This window comes from Condylura cristata, unplaced genomic scaffold, assembly GCF_000260355.1.
Source record: "Condylura cristata isolate star-nosed mole 26May11 unplaced genomic scaffold, ConCri1.0 scaffold00006, whole genome shotgun sequence".
Classification (NCBI taxonomy): domain Eukaryota; kingdom Metazoa; phylum Chordata; class Mammalia; order Eulipotyphla; family Talpidae; genus Condylura; species Condylura cristata.
Window position 1 is genome coordinate 65,836,845 of NW_004567107.1, and position 23,277 is coordinate 65,860,121.

At 36.8% G+C, this 23,277-nt stretch overlaps 1 protein-coding gene across 2 annotated transcripts in view; it reads right to left on the minus strand.

The window, feature by feature from the left end:
* Nucleotides 1-23,277, minus strand: part of ZCCHC6 (zinc finger, CCHC domain containing 6) — a 63,557-nt gene that overhangs the window by 21,004 nt on the left and 19,276 nt on the right. For both annotated transcript variants that reach the window (XM_012721573.1, XM_004677791.2), the window contains exons 11-21: nucleotides 18,147-18,299; nucleotides 15,223-15,403; nucleotides 12,853-13,919; nucleotides 12,092-12,242; nucleotides 11,047-11,133; nucleotides 10,508-10,608; nucleotides 8,191-8,248; nucleotides 2,910-3,013; nucleotides 1,430-1,519; nucleotides 619-732; nucleotides 413-490 (exon numbers count right to left, since the gene is read on the minus strand). In XM_012721573.1, coding sequence (XP_012577027.1) covers nucleotides 413-490; nucleotides 619-732; nucleotides 1,430-1,519; nucleotides 2,910-3,013; nucleotides 8,191-8,248; nucleotides 10,508-10,608; nucleotides 11,047-11,133; nucleotides 12,092-12,242; nucleotides 12,853-13,919; nucleotides 15,223-15,403; nucleotides 18,147-18,299 — 2,184 coding nt within the window. The remainder of the gene's footprint in view (nucleotides 1-412; nucleotides 491-618; nucleotides 733-1,429; nucleotides 1,520-2,909; nucleotides 3,014-8,190; nucleotides 8,249-10,507; nucleotides 10,609-11,046; nucleotides 11,134-12,091; nucleotides 12,243-12,852; nucleotides 13,920-15,222; nucleotides 15,404-18,146; nucleotides 18,300-23,277) is intronic.

Here is a 23,277-nt window from a genome sequence, read left to right on the forward strand (position 1 = left end):
AAACAAAGCAAAGCAAAACAATTTGCTAAGCTTGAAAATGCATTTAGTAACAAACAACACACAACTCAGAACCTTGGTGATGCCTGAGTTACTAAGTTTCCATAAATTAAAGTTTTTCAAACTCTGTAGAAAGGTAGAGAAAATATTTGTTCATTTGAAAAAGAAGTTGTGAATTATTTGGAATTATTAGCATCTAAAGGAATCCTGCATATTAGTAGTTCTCTAAAACTCACATGGCTTAGTGAAAAATGTTTTCAACTTGAAATGAAACATCTGTATAAACTAGTTTTTTGCTATGATAAAAGTAAATATAATGGTTAATATAGCTGACACTAAAGAACAGTATCATTAACTGTCAGTCAAGAATGTGGAAAAAAAACAACAACAAAACTTTTACTTTGAAAATACGTACCAGTTCATTTATTTGATCAAAAAAGTAAATATTCCAGCCATCAACAAATAGTTCAGGTTTCTTTTCACCTTTATATATCTGAAATTAATTTTCAAAATATTAGTATGCATTCCAAACTTAAAACATTGATACACAAATATGTAAGAAAAACAGCTTAAAGATCACCTAGTTTTACAGATGAAGGACACAGTTTCTTTTACTAGTACCTCTTGAAGGACAGGTATGACTGGTGGACTCCTCTGTTGGAGAAAATACAGCACCATAAGCGTGTATGCATATGATGATAAGCTGCCTCTAGACGCATCACCGATATCACACATCTGAAGAAAAACAAGTAACAAAGGGAAGGGAGGGTCATCAATGTTTCTTACAAGTTTACAGCTAATTCTATAACTCTTAGTGCAAGGCGCTTATTTAGGGGATTAATGTAAAATTTTATTAACATTTTCAAATGGTAGATTATGCCAATAAGGTCAAATAAGAGCAGGGCCTTCCTGGTGCCGCAAGGGGTTGAAGTCTTGGCCCTGTTGCACAAGTTCAATGCTTGGCCAGGAAGTTAACCCACATGGTGCAGCAGATCTCTCCTGTCTCACCTGCTGCTTTCAGCAATGTATTTCAGTGGATCTGTCTGTTCCTGTTCAGTTCCAGGACTCTGTCCTGGTCAGTCCTCTAACCCCAAGCACCCCTGGTTTACACCCCAGCTCTGGTACGCATAAATAAATAAAATGAATCTTAAAAAAAAAAAAAAAAAGAATAAATAAGACCAACCAAGAAAATATCAAACAAAATAAAACCAAAAAGAGCAATGGTGTTACCAGCCACAAGAAAGATAAAATTATCATGTAATATTTAACTTATTTTAAATATTTAACTTAGTTTATTACATAGGGCATTTTTAAGATAAAAAGAACCATTTGCAATAGTTATAGTTCTTTACAATATATAGGCTTATGTTCTCAACAAAGTTTGAAGAACCAATGTCATTTTCTGATAAATCACAAAAAGAAGCATACTTACCTTTGTAAATACTTTCATGGTATAGCACAAATATTTCACTCTGGGGTCAATGGCTGAATAAGCAGATAAGAGCCTTGTATTATGCAGAGCCTGTTAAAAGAAAAATTACAGAATAACACTATAAATAAAAGGAAAAGGCCTTAAACCAGAAAGTTCTGAAAAGGTTTACACTCGGATTCATTTTAGAAAAAGATGTTTACTGTTGTTAACTAATATTTCTCCCCCAAAGAGAGGACTCATTAACTTACTAAATAATAACTAAGAATTATAAGTAACAACTGACCTCATGACTACTATACTGTTAATACTGGGATTCCCTTCATCTGAACAGTCCCAGAAAATCAGACTATTAAAATAAATAATCAGCTATTTTTAAGTTGAAGCAAGATTCCACCATCCTGCCCTGGCATTATTTAAATTAAATGTTTTTAGGGGCTAAGGGGTCCTATAAAATCTTTACATTTTGAACATGGGTGAGTATAAACCCACACATACACAATCCAAATGTAAAACAAAATTGAGGGCAAAAAAGTGCCTGCCATTGTGACTTCATTTTAAATACTGTTAATAGGAAAAATCACAGTTCCAAAACCTAACAGCAGTTTCAACATCTCCCAGAAATACAGTCAATTGGTCGGTGTGAAATTTTCCGGTTAGCATTAATTAACTTTTTTCCACCCCCATACCCCCCCAATGCAGTAATTTATGACGGGACTTTTTATTTTCATTCCCCATGAGTAGGTTAACTTGATCTGAATTGCCTTATCTTGCCCTCTTTCTGACTAAAAAATCTTCATCTTATTTATTTTATACAATGTATGCTTTGTCATCTTGTGTGTAATCCCCATGAAATTCCCACCACCAGTTTATCCATGCACCATCACCACAGTCCCTTGTATTATTCCCTCCCGTTTTGATCCTATTCCCTGCTCCCTGCTACAGAGGGTCTCTGGCTTATAGCTGCCTGTTCATTTTGTTTTTATACTTTATCATAATTACTTTTTTCACCCTGATCCCTTATTTGGATCCCCTGTATTCCTCCTATAGGAGAAACCATCCAATATTTTTTTCCTTTTCCTGTTTTATTTCACTGAGCATGATACCTTCCAACTCCATCAATGTTTCTACGAATGGCATGGCTTATCTTTTTTGATTGTTCAGTAATATTCCAGCAAAACTTCCATTGTGTACAAATTTCTGGACTCTAGTCTAACTTGCTAGATGGGAAGTTGTATAATTCACGAATTATTTAATAGTTTGTTAGCTCTCTAATATTAATCTGGCTCGGTTTTTATCAACAATACTAGTATTAACCTAATTTTCTGTTATACCCCAACCCTTGACCATTGTCAAGTATATAACAAGCAAACAAAAATGATGATCAAAGAAAGAGTAAGATGAAAGGAATGGCTCACTTAACCTGAAATTTTGTAAATTAAGAGATATTCACTCCTTCTGATTTCCCTAAAGAAAACCTTACCAGAGTATTATACAAACTGATGTCCACTTCCAGACCACTTCTCAAATGGAAAAACTTTACAATTGGCACCTTTGCTGTTGTTATAGGTAAGATGTTTCTCAGACCTAGGTTAGGAAATAAAACAGTAGTAGTAAATATAGAAGCTGGGGCTATGAATAGCTCTCATGTTAATGTTTCACTATAAACTGATGTGAACATAACTCTGGCTTATTTTGCTATAGTCACTAGGACTAGTCACAGATTTTTCTGTTATTAACACAAAGCAAAGTTTATTAAACACATTCACATTTAAAGTACAAAAATCAGCAAAGTGGTCCTTCTACCTGCCTGCTAACAAACTTTCCAGGAAACCTTAAATACATTTCTGCATTAGATTCAGCCTACTGGTATTGCTAGCAGGACACTGAAATGGTGGCCTTGGCTTTCTAGAATTCCGAGATGTTGCCTTAAGTCCACTTTGCACTCCAAGAACTCAATGGATTGTGTTGCCCTTGGAGGGCTGTCAGTCTAATAAACACTAAAACAGAGAAAAGTGTAGTATTATAGCGTCTGAAGTCTGTGATCCCTTGTACACAGGAGATAAATCTGCAGAGTGTTTCTATTAGGGAGAAAAACATACAATCATCTGAATGCTCCATAGAAATCTTATTCACCATAGGGCCCTCCCTGGTGGTGTAACAGGTAAAGCATCACACTATGAAGCTCTCAGAAGCCACTGTAGCACGAGTTCGATCCCTAGCCAGGGAGGTGACCGACATGGTGCAGCAGACCTCTCCTGTCTCGTCTGCTGCTCCTTTCAGCAGTGTACTCCTGTTCTGCTCCCTATTCTGTCTCTGGTGAATCCTCTCACCCACCACATCTCTGGCCTGAACCCCAGTTCTGTAAGCATAAATAAATCTAAAAAAAAAAAAGAAATCTTACTCATCATAGATCTAGAAGTTATGAAGTAAAAGAATGCAATCAACTTCAAAAAAAGAGAAGAGGAAATTGCTTTAGCAAGACTTTTGTAAAAGGATAAGAAGGAGTAAACGAGGGTGGCTGAGGGATTTATCAGATAAGGAATACTGTACATGGAACAAAAATAGATGCCTGAAGCAAGCGCCATGGCCAGAGAACGTCCAGTGGATTTCACAGACCAGAGAATGAACTTGAGGAGCAACAACAGTAAGTAGTAAAAAGAAACTGGGAAGTGTTCAAGTAGAGAACATATAAATCCTGTTAAGAATTAATCTTAAAGGCAAAGAGAAGTTGCTGAACTGGTATAAGCTGGAATAATTACTGACCACATCTATTGAGATAACACACCCCTTGCAATGGATAGATTTAAACACAACAATAGAGGCAGGGTGACCATTATGAAAAATGATCAGGACTGGAGTGATCCTGGCAGAATGGGAATACAGAAAGACAGCAAGATACGTTTGAGAGTGTTTATAACTGGTTGGGCTGGGGAGTTGGAGGTAGAGGTCATAAAGGAGGTGGGCTTTAATACTAATAGCCACAATTTCTTAAGTACCTAAAGTCCTTTAAAGATATTAACTCCTTATACTGTTCACTCTCACACCTTTAGCTTAACTGACAGATGAGGGAACAGGCATCCAGCCATCAGCTTGCTTAGAAATATGTCACTGGTAAATTACAGAATTGAGATTCAATTCTAGGCCTAACAGACTAAATTTCTATTCAAACAAAGGAGAAGAGGCAGAAATTGGGAACTCCCCCTACTCAACGCTACGACAAACAGGTAGACTTATTATCACTTCACCCATTCTAGTGATTCCAAAGATGCCAACATCAGCAACCAAGAAAAAAAAAAGATTCAGAAGGACAGGGAGTGGTGGATACAGCAGAATGGGGGCAGTAGCGGAAGGCATCATGCTGAGATGTTGAAGTTTGAGTTTCTTCTAAAAGATGAGGTGATAGCTATCTAGGAGGGCAACTATATGGTGATCTTGGACTCGGGAGAAAAATAGGCAAGCGACAAAAGAAATGTCGAAGACTGTGTGGAGGACAAAGGAAGTCTAATTTATACTGCTGGGAGGAATAAGTACAATGATAGACCCTGTACTTAAATGTATTACTTTGCTTAGTAGTTTTTTTTTTTTAAGATTTATTTATTTATTCATACAGAACTGGGGTACAGGCCAGAGATGCGGAGTGTGAGAGGATTCACCAGAGACAGAGCAGGGAGCAGAACAGGCAGATCTATGAAGTACACTGCTGAGGGAGGGGAGCAGCGGGCGGGTCAGGAGAGGTATGCCTCACCATGTGGATCTCCTCTGGGGCGGGCAGGCGGGAATCGAACTCATGCGGAAGTGGCTTAAGCTTCTTAGTGCTGTGCTTTAACCTGCTGCGCCACCAGGGAGGGCCCTACTTTGCTTAGTTTTAAATGCTATAATTGTTACTTACACTTTACAAATGAGGAACTGAGTGTTTATAAGGTAGTTGAATGGTTTTTTCTGGGATTGCATAATCAGAAAGTGGGGCGTCAAGATCTAATAGATGGGATGGTGATTCAAGAACAGATACCAACTACTTTGCTGTGCTGCCTCTAAATGAGGTAGCCTTTTTCTCTAACTTTGCCCCATTTTAGAACTTGACACTGCTGGCCATTATGACACCACTAAGTCCTAGGATTTATTTACAGTGCCATCATCCAGGTTCTTATTTCATCATTTCAGTTCTTCTTCTAAAGATTTTTAAAAATTTATTTATGCATCCAAGAACTGGGGTGTAGGCTAGAGGTACTGGGGTAGGGGACGTAAGAATTCACCAGAGACAGAAAGGGGAGTAGAAGAGGTCAATCACTGAAATACACTGCTGAGGGGAGCCGTGGGAGAGGTCTATTGCACCATGTTGGGTCAGCTCCCAGGCTGGGAATTCTACCTCAGGCCACAGTGGCTGGTGATAGCTTGACAGTGCCAATAGCTCCTTTTCCAGTGTCTTTTCTGCACACAGAAATCAAAGCATAGTTCTTTATTTCTCTCTAATGATCCTTTGGAATTATTTTATTCCTGGTTTCTCCCTCTTTCTTCTTAATATGTTCAATGTGTATATTGAAATGTTTTGAGTTTATTTTATTCTTCAACTCTGGAAGACAAGTCCTTATTTTTAAATTCTTGCCTACTAACTTGGATAATATTCCTTACCTTCATGGCAAACTAAACACCCCAACACTAATGCTCTCTGCAAAATTTCCCTTTCAAGTATCAGACAGCAACCCTTACTTCCTATGAGTAGGTGCCATGCAAGCAACTTCCCTTTAGGATCTCTCATACCCTTTCTCCTTGCAGGAACACTGGCACCTGCTTACAGGTTCCTGTCCTACACAGCACTTAGTGACTCTAAGGATATCAGAGTAAACAAAGTATATTATACTAGCTGCCTAAAAAGCAACAATGAGATTGTGCTATTCCCTAAAAATTCTGAAAATCTGGGTCTCTCCTTTCCCAAAGAAACTTCAGTGGCTTTCAAGAATCTACAAATTTTTATCTTGCTTCCTAACAGTTTCCAGTTGAAGCTTCTTTGTGTCAATCTTCTCATTACCTTCAAAATTATACTACAGTAATTTTCATGTTATCTATGCACTGTAAGGAATGACTTTTTTCCTTTAGCCTGTTCAAACAGTATTTGTTATTTTCTGAGATCAGAACAAGTCAATCTTTTTATTGAACCCCCATGCAACTCTTCTCTAGAATCTGAATCTCTTCATAAGTTAATGTTATTATTATCTTGGACTCATTTCAAAAAGCAAATCAGATATGGTAACCTTACATTGCTACATGTTCCTTGATATTATTATTTTTTTTAAAGATTTATTTATTGTGCATACAGAACTGGGGTACAGGCCAGAGGCTCAGGGGTGGTGAGAGGCTTCACCAGAGACAGAGCGGGGAACAGAACAGGCAGATCGATGAAGTACACTGCTGAGGGGAGCAGCGGGCGGGCCAGGAGAGGTCTGCCACGCCATGTGGTCACCTCCGGGGCAGGCGGGAATCGAACTCATGCGGAAGCGGCTCCAGATTCTCAGTGCTGTGCTTTAACCTGCTGCGCCATCAGGGAGGGCCCCCTTGATATTATTTTTAAGATTTGAAAGTTATCTAAGAAGAGATGAGACTTATTTTTGCTATGGTCACTAACTACCCTCCACAGTGCTGAGCACACAGTATGACACCCTATAAAATACTACATCCATGTTTTATCTGTGTGTATGAGACACTTCTAATCTGGAAGTATCCTATTTTAAGCATGTTTCACTCTTAGGAAGTACATACTGAGATATTTAGGGGAAAGAGACATGATACCTGCAGTTTGATTTCAAATGGATAGATCAAATGTGGTAAAATGTTGACAACTGATGGATCAAGTGAATGAGAGAATTTTTGTAAATCTTTGCTGGTTTAAGTTTAAAATTATTTCATTATAAAGAGTCAAAATCTAGCTCAATACTAAAAACTTAGTTGTTACAACTTGACAATTTAGTTTCTTTGCATAATCTTAAAAAAGATTAAAATCTCAAATGAAGGAAAAACTTATTTTAATAACTAAAAATAAAATTATATCAACACACATTTTAAAAAATACTGATACTTTTTTACTTTTAGTAGGAATGAACCAAAATTGTGATTTTTATTATTATTTAAGATGGCACTCTTTTAAGCTCCTGGGGGGGTGGAGGGAATGGGGAGAGAGAGAGGGAAGAAACCATCTAAAAACATGTATTTTTGTGTTGCTTATTTGTGTGAGGGCATCCACTGTAACAGCATTCATAGTTGAACGAATGCTATAAAGGATTACGATAATCTCTATGCAAAATTTATAAACTCTATCCATTTATAGTTGTAAGTCCTAGTTGTCCACTTTTCTCAATTTATTGATGGGAGAATGAAATTAAGGACTGTTAAGTGACCAAACTAATTATGCACAACTTGCTGAGCAGCACAGATATAAATACAAACCATAACTCTAGTCCACAATACCTCCCACCGTGCCACATACCATTGTTAATGCCTGCACTATGATTTATACAGTGTTAACAAAGCAACAGTGATTTCCAAAATTTCTAGCCTACATGGCATATACTGTGCTAGCAAAAAATATATACACAAATTATCTGCAGTTTCTCAGTCTCATACTTTATCACATAACATCTTTAAGACTCCAATATTGTAACTATTTATAAATGAGCCAAATGTTATTTCACTGGCATTAGTAAATTCTGAACATGTAAGTCAAAATATATATGAGAAATATGTTTTTCAGAGAAAACTTATAAAAGTACCTGAATGTTTTCTGAGGACTCTTGCCAACTCTTCAATAGTTTTTACACAGTCCAAACCCTGCAACAAAATGACACAAACTATCAAAAATTTAAGATAGTTTCTGATTCAGTTTCCATTTACTTCAGAAATAATGAATTTCAAATCATTCTATGTACATTTTTTCCTTTGTGGGCAACCAAGGGTCAGAATCTTAAGGAAATAAGGTACCTTATATTCCTACTTAATAATTGTTTTGGGGGGCACAACAAAGGATGAAATCATCATCGTACCCAGAAAAGTTTCTGGACAAGAGTGAGGACCTGTGCTTATTTATTTTCAATTTAAATGTATTTATTTATTTTTACACCATTCTTCATCTTGTGCATTTTTTCATCTTAGTTGTAATCCCTGTGGACTTCCCACCACTTCACCCATGTGTCATCACCATAGTCCTGTGCACTTTTCCCACCCCAGTTTTGATCTCTCTACCCCCATAAAATGTCTCTGGTTTATAGTTTTTAATTTTTTTTTTTTCTCTCTAACCCCTTACATTTCTGCTATGAATGAAACCATCTGGTATTTTTCTTTATGGCTTACTTCACTAAACATGATCCCTTCCAGCGCCACCCATGTTACTGCAAAATGCAGCAGTTTATCTTTTTTGGTTGCTGAGTAATATTCCAAACACATGTCTTTTGCAGCAACATGGATGGAGCTGGAAAAGATCATGCTTAGTGAAATAAGCCAGAAAGAAAAGGAAAAATAGTGGATGGTTTCTCTCATAGCAGGAATATAACAGAACAGGCGAGAAAATAATGATAATGATGAACAGCTATATACCAGAGACATTTTGTGGGGGTGGAGTGGGGAATGGGATCAAAACAGTGGGGGGGAGGGAAATGCACTGGACTATGGTGATGGCACATGGGTGATTTGGTGATAGGAAACCCAAGGGGATTGCAACTGAAATGGAAAAAATATGTAAAAATAAACTATTATAATAAAAAAATACTCCATTATGTATATGTACCACATCTTCTTGATCCAGTCATCTATTTTTGGGCATTTGGGTTGATTCCACATCTTTCCTACTGTAAATAGAGCACCAGTAAATATAAGGGTGCAGGTGGAGGTCCTGAATTTACCCTTGTATGTTGTTATGTTTTCCAGAAGTACCCGATATGCCAGAATAAATAAGAGGTAGTTTGTATGTGCAGTCTTACTCATTCAGGGTAGACTTAATTATAACTTAATTGAGAGCTGTGGAAAGTGTTAAAGCTCAAATTATTTCCCCAGAGGACTAGTCAAAACTACAATGCACAAGATCAAAGTCATAGAATATGCGTAATATTTCAAATAAACTATGCTTAGAAGTACTCCAGCTGAGCTATTTCAACATAAGCCTTTGATTTTTATATATATTCCATATGTATAATTTTATTTTAGAGATGCCATAAAACCAAGCTTATGAGTTATATAAAAATTCAATCTTAATTAATATATTTGGTCATTCCATACACAGGACCCAGTTTTGCTTATCCATATTATTTACCAAACTCAGGCTAGATAACTTTGGCTGTTTCTCCAAATCAGATATACTTACAAGAGACAAAGACCTGAATCTAAGAAAAGCAAAGGGTCTTGCACAACAGTTAACATCACTCCTTTGGATATACAACATTTGGATTGTTGTTGAAAAGAAAAGAGTATGGAATTAGTGCTTTTCAGATTTTATTTATAAAAGTGGCTTTATGTACATCTGGGTGAACAAAACTTTTCTGCTCATTGCAACTATTCAGTTCTGCAGTTATGGGGTAAAAGCAGCAACTGGCAACACAAGACTGAAGGGGTGTGGCTGCAATCTGAAAATCTGCATTTAGACAACAGGCAGTAAGTCAAGTCTGCTGACTCTGGATATACACGATAGCTATTGTATACAACAATCTCCCAAGGCGAGAGGAGCTGTCATTTCTATTTTATCAATTATCAACTTGAAACCAAGACTTGTCTTGACTGTAAAGTGAAGAATTCCAATTCACTGTACCACACTGCCCATTTACTAACAAACTTTTCAGAAAACCTTAGGTGTGTTTATGCATCAGTCACTTAATGGCCACACAAGCGGGATGCTGAAAGGATGGCCTGGCTTTCTAGAATTCCCAGGTGTGAAATCCCTAGCATTCACCTCTACACTTCTGAATTTGACCAGAGAGATTATGTCACACAGTGTGCTCCATGTGGTATGCCTTGATAAATTTGGAAAACATAACGTATTGTCAGTCAAGAGTGTTAATTTACATTGCTACAGCAAATGTAAGTTTTATGTGGTCACAATACCTCAGCAGTTTCATGTCCATTAATTGTCATACAAACATCGAGGTCACTCTGCTTGAAACCAAATCCATTTTTGGAGGAGCCAAACAAGCTTAATTTAGTTCCTGTTAGGAATATATATGAAAAATAATAACTACTGCTGTACATTTATTTACTATAACTTACTTCTTCTCAAAATTTATTTTTTCAAAAATCTGTTAATAAATACAAGATGTACTTGGCATGAAAGACTACCAGGCACCGCTTAATTCTTAAGTGTGAGACCATAACAAGAAAAGGGTGGGTCAGTCTACATATTTAATAATGTAAGCTAATTAGCATCCAACTAAATTAAAATTTTAGAGGCACGAACTTTTATTTTAGACATAATACTAAATTAACTTCACTTATAGCATCTGTTAAGAGAAATCTCGACATCATCTTCTTAGCTGAAAGCAGATTACCTTACTATTTTCAAAGTAAGTATGCAGGTTACATAAATACTCACTCCTAAGGAAGGTCATATTACCTTTCTTTTCTTAAAAAGGTACAAAATTATTTACCTGGGAACTCCTGTCTTATAAAACTTTCCAGGTTTTGCCGAATATGTTCACGAGCCTGATCTTCTATAATAGTTGGAGCAAACTCCTCTGTTTAAAATTAAAACATTCAGAAATACTGTTCACATTCTCAGGAAAAAAAAATGACACTTTCAATAAAATAAAACCTAGTAAGCTTTGGAAAAATAAAAAAAACCCTTATTTTTGCATCTTCTTGGTAGATAGCAGTAACAATGTATAATAGGTGATGCTCTGATTTTGAAAGAGCTTCTGAAATGGGTACTAATCTGAACAGTGTTCTGCAAACGGTCATCAGAAAACGTGGGGCAGACTTCAGAGTGTGAAAACAAAAACTGGTGCTTATGTACATATAAACATGTGTACATGTAAGTTATATACATATCTAAATAGAATGTACTTTCCTTCAATAGCGTATAATCTCCAAAATGGGTTTTGCTCAAAAATGCCACTAAGAATAGATGTCTACTAGCAAAGACAAATCTCTCAAGATGCAGTATATGGTGCATTAAGTTTTCCCACTTTAAACAGCTGTACATCTCTCCATTTAAATGTATTTTTTCTGTATACCGGTGCTTCCCCAAACTGGTGCTTTATAAGGCTATTAGGTAGGCTATTAATTAGTATCAATTAGATTTCTTTACTTAGATTTTGGAATTAAAGGATGCAAAGAATTAAACAGGTTTCTTTACTATAACATCTCTCAGAAGTCTATTATGCTAGAATGTCCTGCAAATTTTCAGGTTAGGGGACTGGAGATAGTAATTCCTGACTTGACCTAAGGAATACTTTATGTCATGAAACACTTATAATTGCACCTAGAAGAACATATCAAGGAACATCAATGAGATGCTCCCTGCCTCTATCCTTCCAACTTTAACAATTATGCAATGCATGTCCCAAACAGAGCAGAAGATACAGAGCACTGTGAATACAATGGAGAATGTCACAAACTTAAGTTTTCATAATGGAGCTCCCAGATTAGTGATTAGATGACAGTTGAGCGATCCAAAGAATATCAGCAACTTACTATAGCACTGGATGCAAACTTGATCTAAGATATATGAAAATTTGGGTGTTAACGGTGGGAGAGGTTCCAGCTGGATTCTTTTGAAGTCTTCAGGACAGTCCTTTTTCAGATGACCCTCTCGTTTGCATAAACTGCATACTATTGTAGGAGACTGCAGAAAGAAGGCAAAGCAAACTAAAACTTAAAATTTTACTTGGCAAACAAAGACATTCTGAATCTTTAAAAGTTTTAAAGGTGTAAAAAAGTATGCAGTCACTTAGTTCTTTGAGACAGACCATCCTTACTCAAGAGAAAATTTTCTCACTATCAACAGCATTCCCATTGTCCTATTCAATTCCCATGAGGAGGGGAATAAACCAACTGGTCATCCTAAACAGGTGAGAACCTTGTTTAGTATGTAAATTGAAAAACAAGCATAAAAAACTGTTTTTACAGGCCTGCCCTTGTGGCCCAGGGGTTAAGTCGCAGCACTATGAAGCAATTAGCAGCCACTGCAGCATGAGTTTGATCTCCAAACAGGAAGCTGGCCCACACCTTGAAGCAGAGCTCTCTTGTTTCACCCCCCCCCTCCACCGCTGCTCCCCTCAGCAGTGTATTTCAGTGGATCCATCTGTTCTGCACCCCACTCTGAATCTGGTGAACCCACTCACCCTCCTGTACCTCTGTCCTAGACCCCAGCTCTTGTATGCATAAATAAATAAATCTTTAAATCAAAAACTGTTTTATGGACTCCTGTTGTGTCTAGAAGTGGCATGCATTACCTTGCCTTTGGTGAAGGTGAGTTTACTAAACTCATAGAAGAAACCAGACTGATCCACAGTCGAATTTTCCTCACATACATTTCCTTCTTGAAGATTAATTTTGTTAAGTTCCACTAGTAACGCTCCATCCACATGTTTTCCACACTCTTTCATGTCTTCACACTTAGCGGACTGGCCTAACTCACCATCCTCTTCAGACAGGGCATCTTCTTCCCCTGACCTGGTATAAGTGTTGTCTAATTCATCTTCATCAGCAATGTTGTCTGCATGTTCCCTATGGGTAGCAGAGAACATGTGTTCTTCATCCTCTTCTTCTTCCTCCTCCTCCTCCTCATCAGAGTGAATGATTCCTGATGAGTGGCCATGTCTTGAAGGGGGAAAGTGACTTACAGCATCATCAAGTTCATTAATATTTTCTATGCTTTCGTCAGCTTCAGCTTTTCCACGTAAAGTAGCAAATGCATCATACTCTTTAGTTGCAGGATTTTGGAAGCCATCAAAGTTCAAAGTGCTGTCTGTCTCAATATCTTGTGCACTGCCACAAGAGATAGGCTCTTCATGCTTGCTATTACTTAAATCTTGGTCACCAGTGGTCAAAAGATCTATGTTCTCCCTTTCAGTTTTTTCTTTCCCATTTTCCCTTCTTACATCTTGATGGTGGTCTTTAATATCACAACTGTCCTCTGTCTTTACACAGTCTGAGATTTCCAAGTGGACACTGTCGGGTGTATTTCCCATGTCCTCCACTGGTGGGTTCCCAAAGCTGTCAGTCTCTTTAGAAGTAAGTGTCTCTGCCTTGCAGGTAGTATTTGCAATGGAACCTTGAGCCAAAACTGAGGCTTTGAGTTCATCATCCTTTGATTGTACATCTGGATCATGCTCAGTTACTTCTTTAGAATGTTTGCTAATACACGGAACAGTACATGGAGGCTTTGGAACGTTGGATCTTGTAACTTTGTGTGGCAGAGCAAAATATTTATATGTTGTTCTTAAACAATGAAGTATATATTCAAATACAGGTTGACTATTTAGGGTTCTTGCCACATTTCTTTTAACAGAGTATGGATCTGTAATGAAAAAAAAAATGTACCATTTCATATATTTCTATTTTATGCTTTAAAAATTATTCCGCTGTAGATAAAAAGCCAACAAATAAAGAGCAAATTTCAATATGTATCTGTATGCTTTTTTAAACAACTGGGGATGAGGAGTAAGAAGATACAGCTTAAGAACAAACAGAAATGTTTTCTTAAACATCTGCTATATGAAGAGAACCCATTCTGTTCAGAACCAGTACCCCTTCCCTATTTTGTTCTGTGATTGTGGAGGTAGGAAAGATGGCATCAGTGTGGCTCTTATGCCTTTGGGAAGTGAAATCTTCCCACCAGGCTCTGCTGAGTGTTGTTCCCCACTCAGCCAGGCCTTGTGCTTTGTAGAGCTTACCTCCACTCTTCTGCCCTGGAAAGCCCCATCACTGAACTGGCTGGACTGAATTCAGGGGCGAGAGGGAGGCACCAGAAGGAGACACCACTTCTCTCAATCTTTTCTCCTCCCCTAGAACTCCAGCGGGATAGGCAATTGGCCAGAAGAGCTGAGCCAGAGAAACTGCAGGGGAGGGTTTAAAAATGTGAGATCCCCATGACTGCACACAGAACTTATGCAAAATGCAAAAAAACCCTCTTATGCAATATAAAGCTTGAAAAAAAATCAAGCAAAAATAAGAGAATTCCATTTAGGATGTTCTTTAAATTACTTGGAGGAGAATTAAGATTTCTAGAGGGGTTTCAACCTCCTGACTTTGCAAAGCTGTTTAACTAGTCCACTTAATGAAATCTACAGGGCACATCAGTGTGTCTTTCACACATGGTTTCAGTTAACAGAGCCTCCTTCACTAGAGTGTTTTTATGAAAAAGCTGTAAATGTTATTGCAGACATTCCAAAAATAACCCTTCTTTACTCTCGCCAATGAAGAATAGCATTTTTCAAGAGAAAAGATAATTTCCTCACCTTTGTAAAACTATGGAACATTGATAACAACACATGTAATGACTGAGTCTAAAAATCCAGAAATAAGAACAGAAAAGAGGAAAGGGGTATTCACACATCACTCAGAAAAAACTTAATTGTTACAAACTTAGAGCGAAAACAAGGTCTCAGTCAGCAATACTCTTAGTTAAGTAATTAAGATTGCTTTATGGCAGCATTTTAATAACTGAATGAAGAGTTTGGTCCCCTAGAAGGACCCACTACAAATATAAGCTTCTAACTATTTATTTCATTTAAGGCCTACCTTACATGTAGGAGCTGAAAAGAGACTGAAATGGAGTTAGCCTGGTACTTTAAAAAAAAAATAGTGGTAAATTGAGATACCTTCAATGGCAATGCGCTTTTTGGGCCAATCCTTTGATTCACGAGATACTGATTCTTTGACACGGATACTTATCACTAAATCAGCCAAATTAAATTCTAAAGCATAGAATCGAAGCAATTCCACCCAGAGCTGCCCAACTGGTACTGAAGGCTGGTGTTTTAAGTCAAATATTAATGATACCTATTAATAGCAAAGAGAAAACAAATGGGTTATTTCAGATGTCAGCACAATCTGAAAATTAGAGATCATTCATCATATTAAAACAACCTGAAAAACCTTAACAAAGGTAAGAATCTGACAATTCATCTAGATAAAGTCACATTCTATGTTCTATATCATTTTGGGAAAATGGCATTCCTTCACTGCACTCCTGGTATTAGAACATGTTAAGATCTAGTAATTATCACAAGAATAGGCAGGCAGTTTTATGTAACCAGGAAGCATTCCTAATTTTAAGTCTTAATGTCAGATGGAGAACTGTGCATGGATTCAACTACTCTCAGCACTGAGCTCTCACTGTTATTGCCACTGGAGGGAGCCTTTACACAGTTCACACACAGAGACGGACAGCAGCTTAAACACACAGAGCAAAAAGGAAATTCTTTTTTGCTCTGATAGGCTACAGAAGCTGACTGCATCTGCAGTGGCAATTTATATGAAAGTCAGACCCTTGATATATCAGAAACTGATACTAGTTTACATTCACAGACTCCTGACAAGTTGAAATATACCATAATAAAATAATTTAGAAGGCACATAGGAATTTTTGGGGGGGGGGGGAAGAAAGAAAAAGGTTCATATCTGCCACTTCACAGCATTTAATTGCTCGGTGACTGAGCTGCTTCATTCTCAGATTGGCAGTATAGCACAGTGGCTAGAGAGATGTGAATTTGGAGTGAGACATGCTTGGATCTGAAATCCAACTCTGCCATGTACTAGCTGTGAATGATTCCAGTCAAGGTATATTAACTAAGTCTCAGTTTCCTCATCTGAACATTGGGGATCACAGTACCCACCTCATAGGGTTGTTGGGAGGACTGAGTGAGAGAATGTCTGTAAAGAGCTTAGCACAGTGCCTGGCACACATTTTCAAAATATGGTCGCTACCATTATCTGCAGAGTAGGGATGATATCACCTATAACACAGGATAGTGATGAAGATTAAATCAGAAATAAGGGAAAGCATCTGGCAGACTTGGTTGCTCTCTTATTTTGTCACTTGTATAGTCTTTTTAAGTACAAGAAATCCATTTCACTGAAACAGAATGTCAAAACTATAAGATGATCTTAAGAGGTAATTAAGTTTGACTCCCATAGGCCAAAGAGAAGGAACTGAAGCCCAAAGAATTTCCACGAACTGTCAAATGTCCCTCTGCTTGTCAGTGGCAGGAAGAGTCTCTGGATCCCAGTATAATGCTTTTTCACCACCCCATGCAATTTCAAAACTATCCAGATCTCAATTTCAGAAGTGGCAGCATGCTTAATCTCTCAAAATAGTATGCTATTTCATAAAAAATGCAAAAAATGTAAAATTCACAATGAAAGATATTTCTTTCCTCTAGGCATACAAATTTGTTTTATCTCTCACTTTATTACATCAAACTCTAAAACATGGGGTACAATGTTTTACTAATTACTAAATCTCAACCACAATGGGTTCTGGTTAAGTAAGATAAAGTCACCAGGTGCATTTACAAAGCAGAACTGGTTGAAAAGGAAGCTGTCTAGCTCCCAAACACTGCTGAAGACAAAGAAAATCACAGAAATGGAAAATCTCATTAAGTTATACTTCTTTATCCCGAAGCCTTATTCAGCATTACTAAGTATTTTTAAGCATCATACTTAAATGAATTGATAACCTTAACGCGGATGTAAAAGAACTTCAACATATCTAGATAAGTGATACTTACAGTTTTTAAAGTTAGGAATTTTGCTTATTTAAAGTACAGAACACTTTCTTTTTCAAATAAAGAACAGCAACTAACACTGAGTGCTTACCACATGTTTGGCACTGAGTTAAGCATCCTATAAATCAATGACACTATGAGAGGGTACCAATGTCATCTCCATTTATAGGTGAGGAAACTGGGACATAGAAAGATTAAGTTACTTGTCCAAGGACACATAGCTAGAAAGTAGGAGAGCTGGGGTCCAAGCCACATAGTCTGATTCCACAGCCTGTCCTCTTAGCTACTGTTAAAGGCCCAAATAGGAAATAGATATAAGGGTGCCATTCTGGAGGCGGCAGGGGTAAAGTGGCACTGCCTCTTTTGCTTGACTGCTCAAGGATTTTAGAAAACATGGTTCACTACAATCTCCTCATTTAAGACATAAGTAAATCATGGGCTAGAAGAGTCACATGACTTCCTCGTGTAGATGGTGTCAAGCATGGTCTTTGAAGGATAGTACTGTCATTTCACCCCCAGTAGGGAGGTTCTGGGGTCAAAGAACCACTTATCAATCTGGGAAAAGAATCCTATTTTTATTACTAGCATGATTAAATTGTTCAGATTATTTTTTTGGAGTTCTAATACAACTTTTTCCTTGTGCACAAAATCCCTTGCCCTATCTCTAGGAGGTGGATGAGCACAGGTAGATTAGATCACCCACTTAATGAATTATTTTCATAATTTGAGGTTAACTTCATTTATTTAAAATTTAAACACATAAGCTCTTGAGGATAGGGGTCTACCTATGAATTCTCAGTATCTTTCACAGGACCTTGCACACAGATGATGTGAATGTAATGTTCTAATTTTATCTTTTCTCACTACATGATTACTCAAAAGACTAGACCAGGAAATGAAACAGTCATGAAATAGTTAAAATAGTTGCAGGGGGACGATGAGGACTGATTAAGTCAAACTCCATAATTAACTGAATTGAAAATACAAGGTCAAAGCAGAAAGGAAAGCAAACAGACCTGTCCCCTTTTGGTGGCTGTTTCCTTGGGTGTCTCTTCTTTTGCTTTGTCTGCATCTCCCGCAGCATTGTCAGTATATTCCCAGACCACAGCATCTTTCTGAATGTCTTTAAGAGTGAAGCACCCCAGTTTATTTAGTGAGAATCCTTCAATCTAGGAAAAAATTACGACACACGGTATTGTTATAAAGTAAAAATGATTTTTTATCAACCATATACGTAATCAGAAAAATGAAAAGATGGTAATTCACGGAAAATGCAAATGGTGTTATTTATGGCCTTTTTGCAAATTTAAATATATTTTTGAAGTAAAAATAAGGTTTTGATCTGCAAAAATAATTGGGATTTTTGTGCAATAACTATTTAATAGATAGTGTAACAGAAGAGACCCAGAGAGATAACCCCTCCCCATTTGTATTTGTGCTTTCTTCTAAATTTAACAAAGGTTGACCAATACTGTTAATCAAGGAAACTGTATGGCTTTGTTAATTTCTCTGTTGCTAATCTATTTTCCATTTGTTGACTTTATTCCTATATTATTTCAATTCTTCAGCTTTCTTTGTACTTACATTATTCTTCAAAGTTGTGGTGAGATATAGGTCACTGATTTTAGACCTTTCTAGATTTAAGCATTTAAACCTATAAACTTCTCTGTGAAGAGCACTTTAGCTGCATATGAAATTTTGATATTTGTATTTACTACCACTTAGTTTAAAATATTTTCTGATACCTTGCTTTCTTCTTTAACCCATGGATTAGTCAGAAATACACTGTTTAAATTCCAGACCCATTTGCTTTTCCCAAATATTTTACTGTTATTCATTTCTAATGCAATTCCACTGTGGTTAAAGGATATACTTTATGACTTCTGTCCTTTCAGATTTATTGAAACTTATTTCTGAACCAGCATTAGGCCCATCCTGGTAAACATACAATATGCACTAGGGGTAAAACATGTATTTTGCAGTTGTTGGGTATAAATAAACATCAATTAGATTTAGACAGCTGACATGAGTACCAACACCATCTTTACTGATTGTCCTCGTTAGCTAACAAAGAAGGCAATTTATCAAAGGGGTGAGATAATGTCTTCTGATGGTAGAATTGATTCTGACACTTTTTGTTTCAGGTATTTTGGTGCTCTCTTAACTTTTTTTTTGGGGGGGGGGGGAGATGGGTAGTGGCTTCTTAACGAATTGGTTCCAGCATAATGAAATATCTCATTTGTACATGGTGATTTTTTTCTTCAAAACTATCTCATCTGATATAAGCATACTTTTAGTTTGAATTTGTTCCCTGCTGCCAAGCTTTAAGTACCATCAGTAGGTATGGGAGAAGGGAAAGCAAGCATTATATCATCCCATGATCAAATGTCAGGCTTTTAGAGAACTTGAGGCCCTGAGCTGTGACTTTAGCATAGTGTTCTCAATTCTCAGTCATATGTGAGACTGAAAAGACTAAATGAGTTGGAACATAGTATTTCTTAACTTCAGCTCAATGAGGTCCTATTAAAAATCTAAGGGAGTAGCCTCCAGTAAATTTTTCTTGAGGACAGATACTCCAAATCTGCTCTGGATATATTTAAAAATGGTTGCTTTTCCTTTTACCCTGACCAAAGTTTGATGGGATTTTTCTTGATCATTACCATGAGATCCTAGTGGGGATTTCTAGTGATGCAATTTACAAAACTCCTATGGAACCCTTGAGATTAGACTTCCCTGTTGTTTTTAACTCTTACACTTATCCAAAGCAGCTCTCTAGAACCCAATACTAGTATTCCCCTCGTGGACCTGGTCCTAAGCTTATGTTCAAGACAAGGTTGAATCTGCTACATTTGCCTGTCTCCCCAAATTGGGAGATAATGGCTTTCCCTGTGACCAGTTCTGAGGAGTCTACTAGTTATTTGTTTTTGGTTTGTTCATCTTTTTTCTTTTTGTGAAATTGGAGTAACAATTTTCATGTTTCTTATATGAAAGGCTGGACTGGCTGAGGACTACTGAAAAGAGATGTGCTGAGTTTTCCCTCCTTCATTAATAGACCTAGCTTCTGTAGCTAACAAGAAAATTGGTTTTTCTATCAGAATTGCCTTTAGGTATAAAGTCACCAAAATTACTCTGTGTAGGACACTTGCTCCAAGTTTTTACTCTTTTCTAAATTCTGTTTGCATTTGATAAGTTTCCAGTGATTTCACATTGTTTCTTTTATTTTGTTGAGAATTCATAGTTGTTATTTACAAAAGGATCACTTGGCTAGGAGCTCATGTCTCCATACCCTGAATGGAAATTCATTTTCTGTTTAAGGAGAGCATCTGTTCTGTCTTGTCTTGGTCTTTCACTTTTCACATTTCATTTCAGAGTTTTTCATACAAGGACACTATAGCTCAGATATTAAATAAGTTGCTTAGGGTAACAAGGATATAAATGGCAAAACCTAGATAAATCTTAGGCCTGTCAAACTGAAAAAAACTCTTCTTTCTGCTATGTTATGTTTTAAGTAGTTGTTGAGATTCTACCTATGGCATGGTGGAAACAGATACTGGGATGACCCTCTCAACCAAATACACCTGTAAAAAACATTAGCTCATATGAAGATCAACATAGCCCATACTGTCTGTAGAGTCCCAGAAGTATTTCATAGTGATCTTTAAATAAGGTTGGTGGCCACTGAGGGGAAGGACAGGACAGAAGTGATAAGGAGGTACATGATTGGGTAGGTGACAAGGTGACATCCCAGTGTGAGAATGGGGTGGGGTAAAACCATAAAAGACAGTGGTAGAAAAAGGAATTTCAGATGTAGAAGACTCAAATGAAAAAAAAAAAAAAAAAAAAAACCATCCATATAGCAGAAATTAAAAAAAAAAAAAGGAAAAATGAGAATAGTTTACAAGAAAAATGATTCAGAGAAGGAAATTTAAAAATAATTGGAAGGTAAAGAGAAAAAGTGAAAACAGAAACCCTATTCAATGAAACAGTAACAGAATTTCCCAAACCTAAAGAACAAATTATGGGCCTCCCTGATGGTACAAGGGCTAAGGTCTCAGCATTACCAAGCTATTGCCAGCCACTGCAGCATTAAGTTCAAACTCCGGCCAGGGCACTAACACACATGGCACAGCAGACCTCTCCTGTCTTGCTCACTACTCCTCTCAGCAGTGTATTCCAGTAGATTCACCTGTTCTGCTCCTCACTGTGTCTGGTGAATTCTATCATCCTCCCCGCCTACCTCTGGCCAAGACCCCAGTTATTGTATGCATAAATAAATACATTTAAAAAAGACCAATTAAATACAGGAGTCAAGGAAGAAGAGAGAGCAGAGAACAATAAAATTTTTAAATATGAAAAGACTGAATCTAGGTACATCATTGCCAAACTATCAAAAATCAAAGAAAAAGAAAAGAACTAATTTATAAAGGATTCCAAAGTGAGATCCCGAAGTGGGATTTACCTGTACTTCGGCTCAGATACTCTTCAGGCAAGAAGAAAGTGCAAGGAAGTATTCACAAACATAAAAGACAACTGCGAAGCAAGAATTCTCTAATTTGCAAAATTATTATTCAGGTGTAAAAGTGAATAAAGGTTCTCACAAATAAACGGAAGCTAATGGAATTTACCTCTATCAGACCTCTATCAGACCTGCTTAAAGGAGTCCTTTTACAATAAAAGAAAAAACAAAAGCACCAATTTTTAAGCAAAATTACAATAGCAAATTGCAATAAAATAATTTTCAAATAAAAAAAGGTAATCAGAGACAAAGACAGACACTATATAATGACCAAGGAAATAATTAACCAAGAAGTTACAAATGTTACTAATATCTTTATGAACAAAATACAGGAAAATCTGGTGACATTAAAAAGCAACTATTAGCAGATCTAAGACACTGCTGGAGATCTCAATACACACTGACATGAAGTTCATCTAGACAGAAAATTAACAAGAAATAAATAGATTCATTTATTAGATATTTATAAGCCTTCCATTCCAAAAAACAAACAAATGAAAACAAATACACCTTGTCCTCTCACACAGAACACTCTCAAAAATAGATCATATATTAGGACATAAAACATGTCTCAAAATATATGAAAACAAATTACATCAAGCATTTTCACAGACCACAATATTATAAACTTAGATATTAACCACAAATAACTGGGGTCTTGGCCAGTTATTGGAAGGCTTATAAATACCTAATAAATGTATCTATCCTAACACTTCATTTAAGACCTTTATTTCTTGTTAATTTTCTATCTAGTTGAACTTCATGTCAGTGTGTATTGAGATCTCCAACAGTGTCTTAGATCTGTTAGGCTTAAGAAGAAAGAAAATCTAAGTTAATAGAATCAGAAATGAAAGGCGAAATTACTTATGGCAGAACTTGTGGTATCATAAGAACCTACTACAAAAGTATTAATAGAAACAGACAACCTAGAAGGACAAATTTTTAGACTCAAAGAACCTCCCAACCTTGAGCCAGGATGAATCAGACAGTTTAAATAGTCAATCACAAGTACTGAAATTATGCAATTTCAAACAAAATCCCAGGACATGGAGTCTTCAGTGAATTCTACCAAACCACCCAAGATCAAATATCTACACTAGCCAATCTCTTCAAAACTATCTGGGAGGAAATCACCCTGATACATTTTATGAGACCAACATTACCCTGTTTCCAAAACCAAAGTCAGCACAAAAAAGGAGAAAATTACAGGCAAGTATCTCTGAAGACCAGATACAAAATCCCCAACAAAATTCTAGAAGCTGCATACAGCAACCTATCAAGAGACTCATCCAGTATCACCAAGCAGGCTTCATCCCAGGGATACAAGATTGGTTCAACACACACAGAATCAATGTGATTTACCAGATCAACAAAAAAGGAAGACAAAAGACCACACAATCAACTCAAAGATACTCAAAAAAATGAGAAAAGACTCAATATCCATTTATGATAAAAATATTCAATAAAATAGGAGTAACTGGAACTTACCTAAACATCATAATAGCCACAGTCACTATCATACTCAATGGTGAAAAGCTGAATGCATTCACTATGATCAGGAACAAGTCATGCATGTTCACTATCACCACTATTACTCAACACACTATTGGAAGGCCTTGGTACTAGGCAAT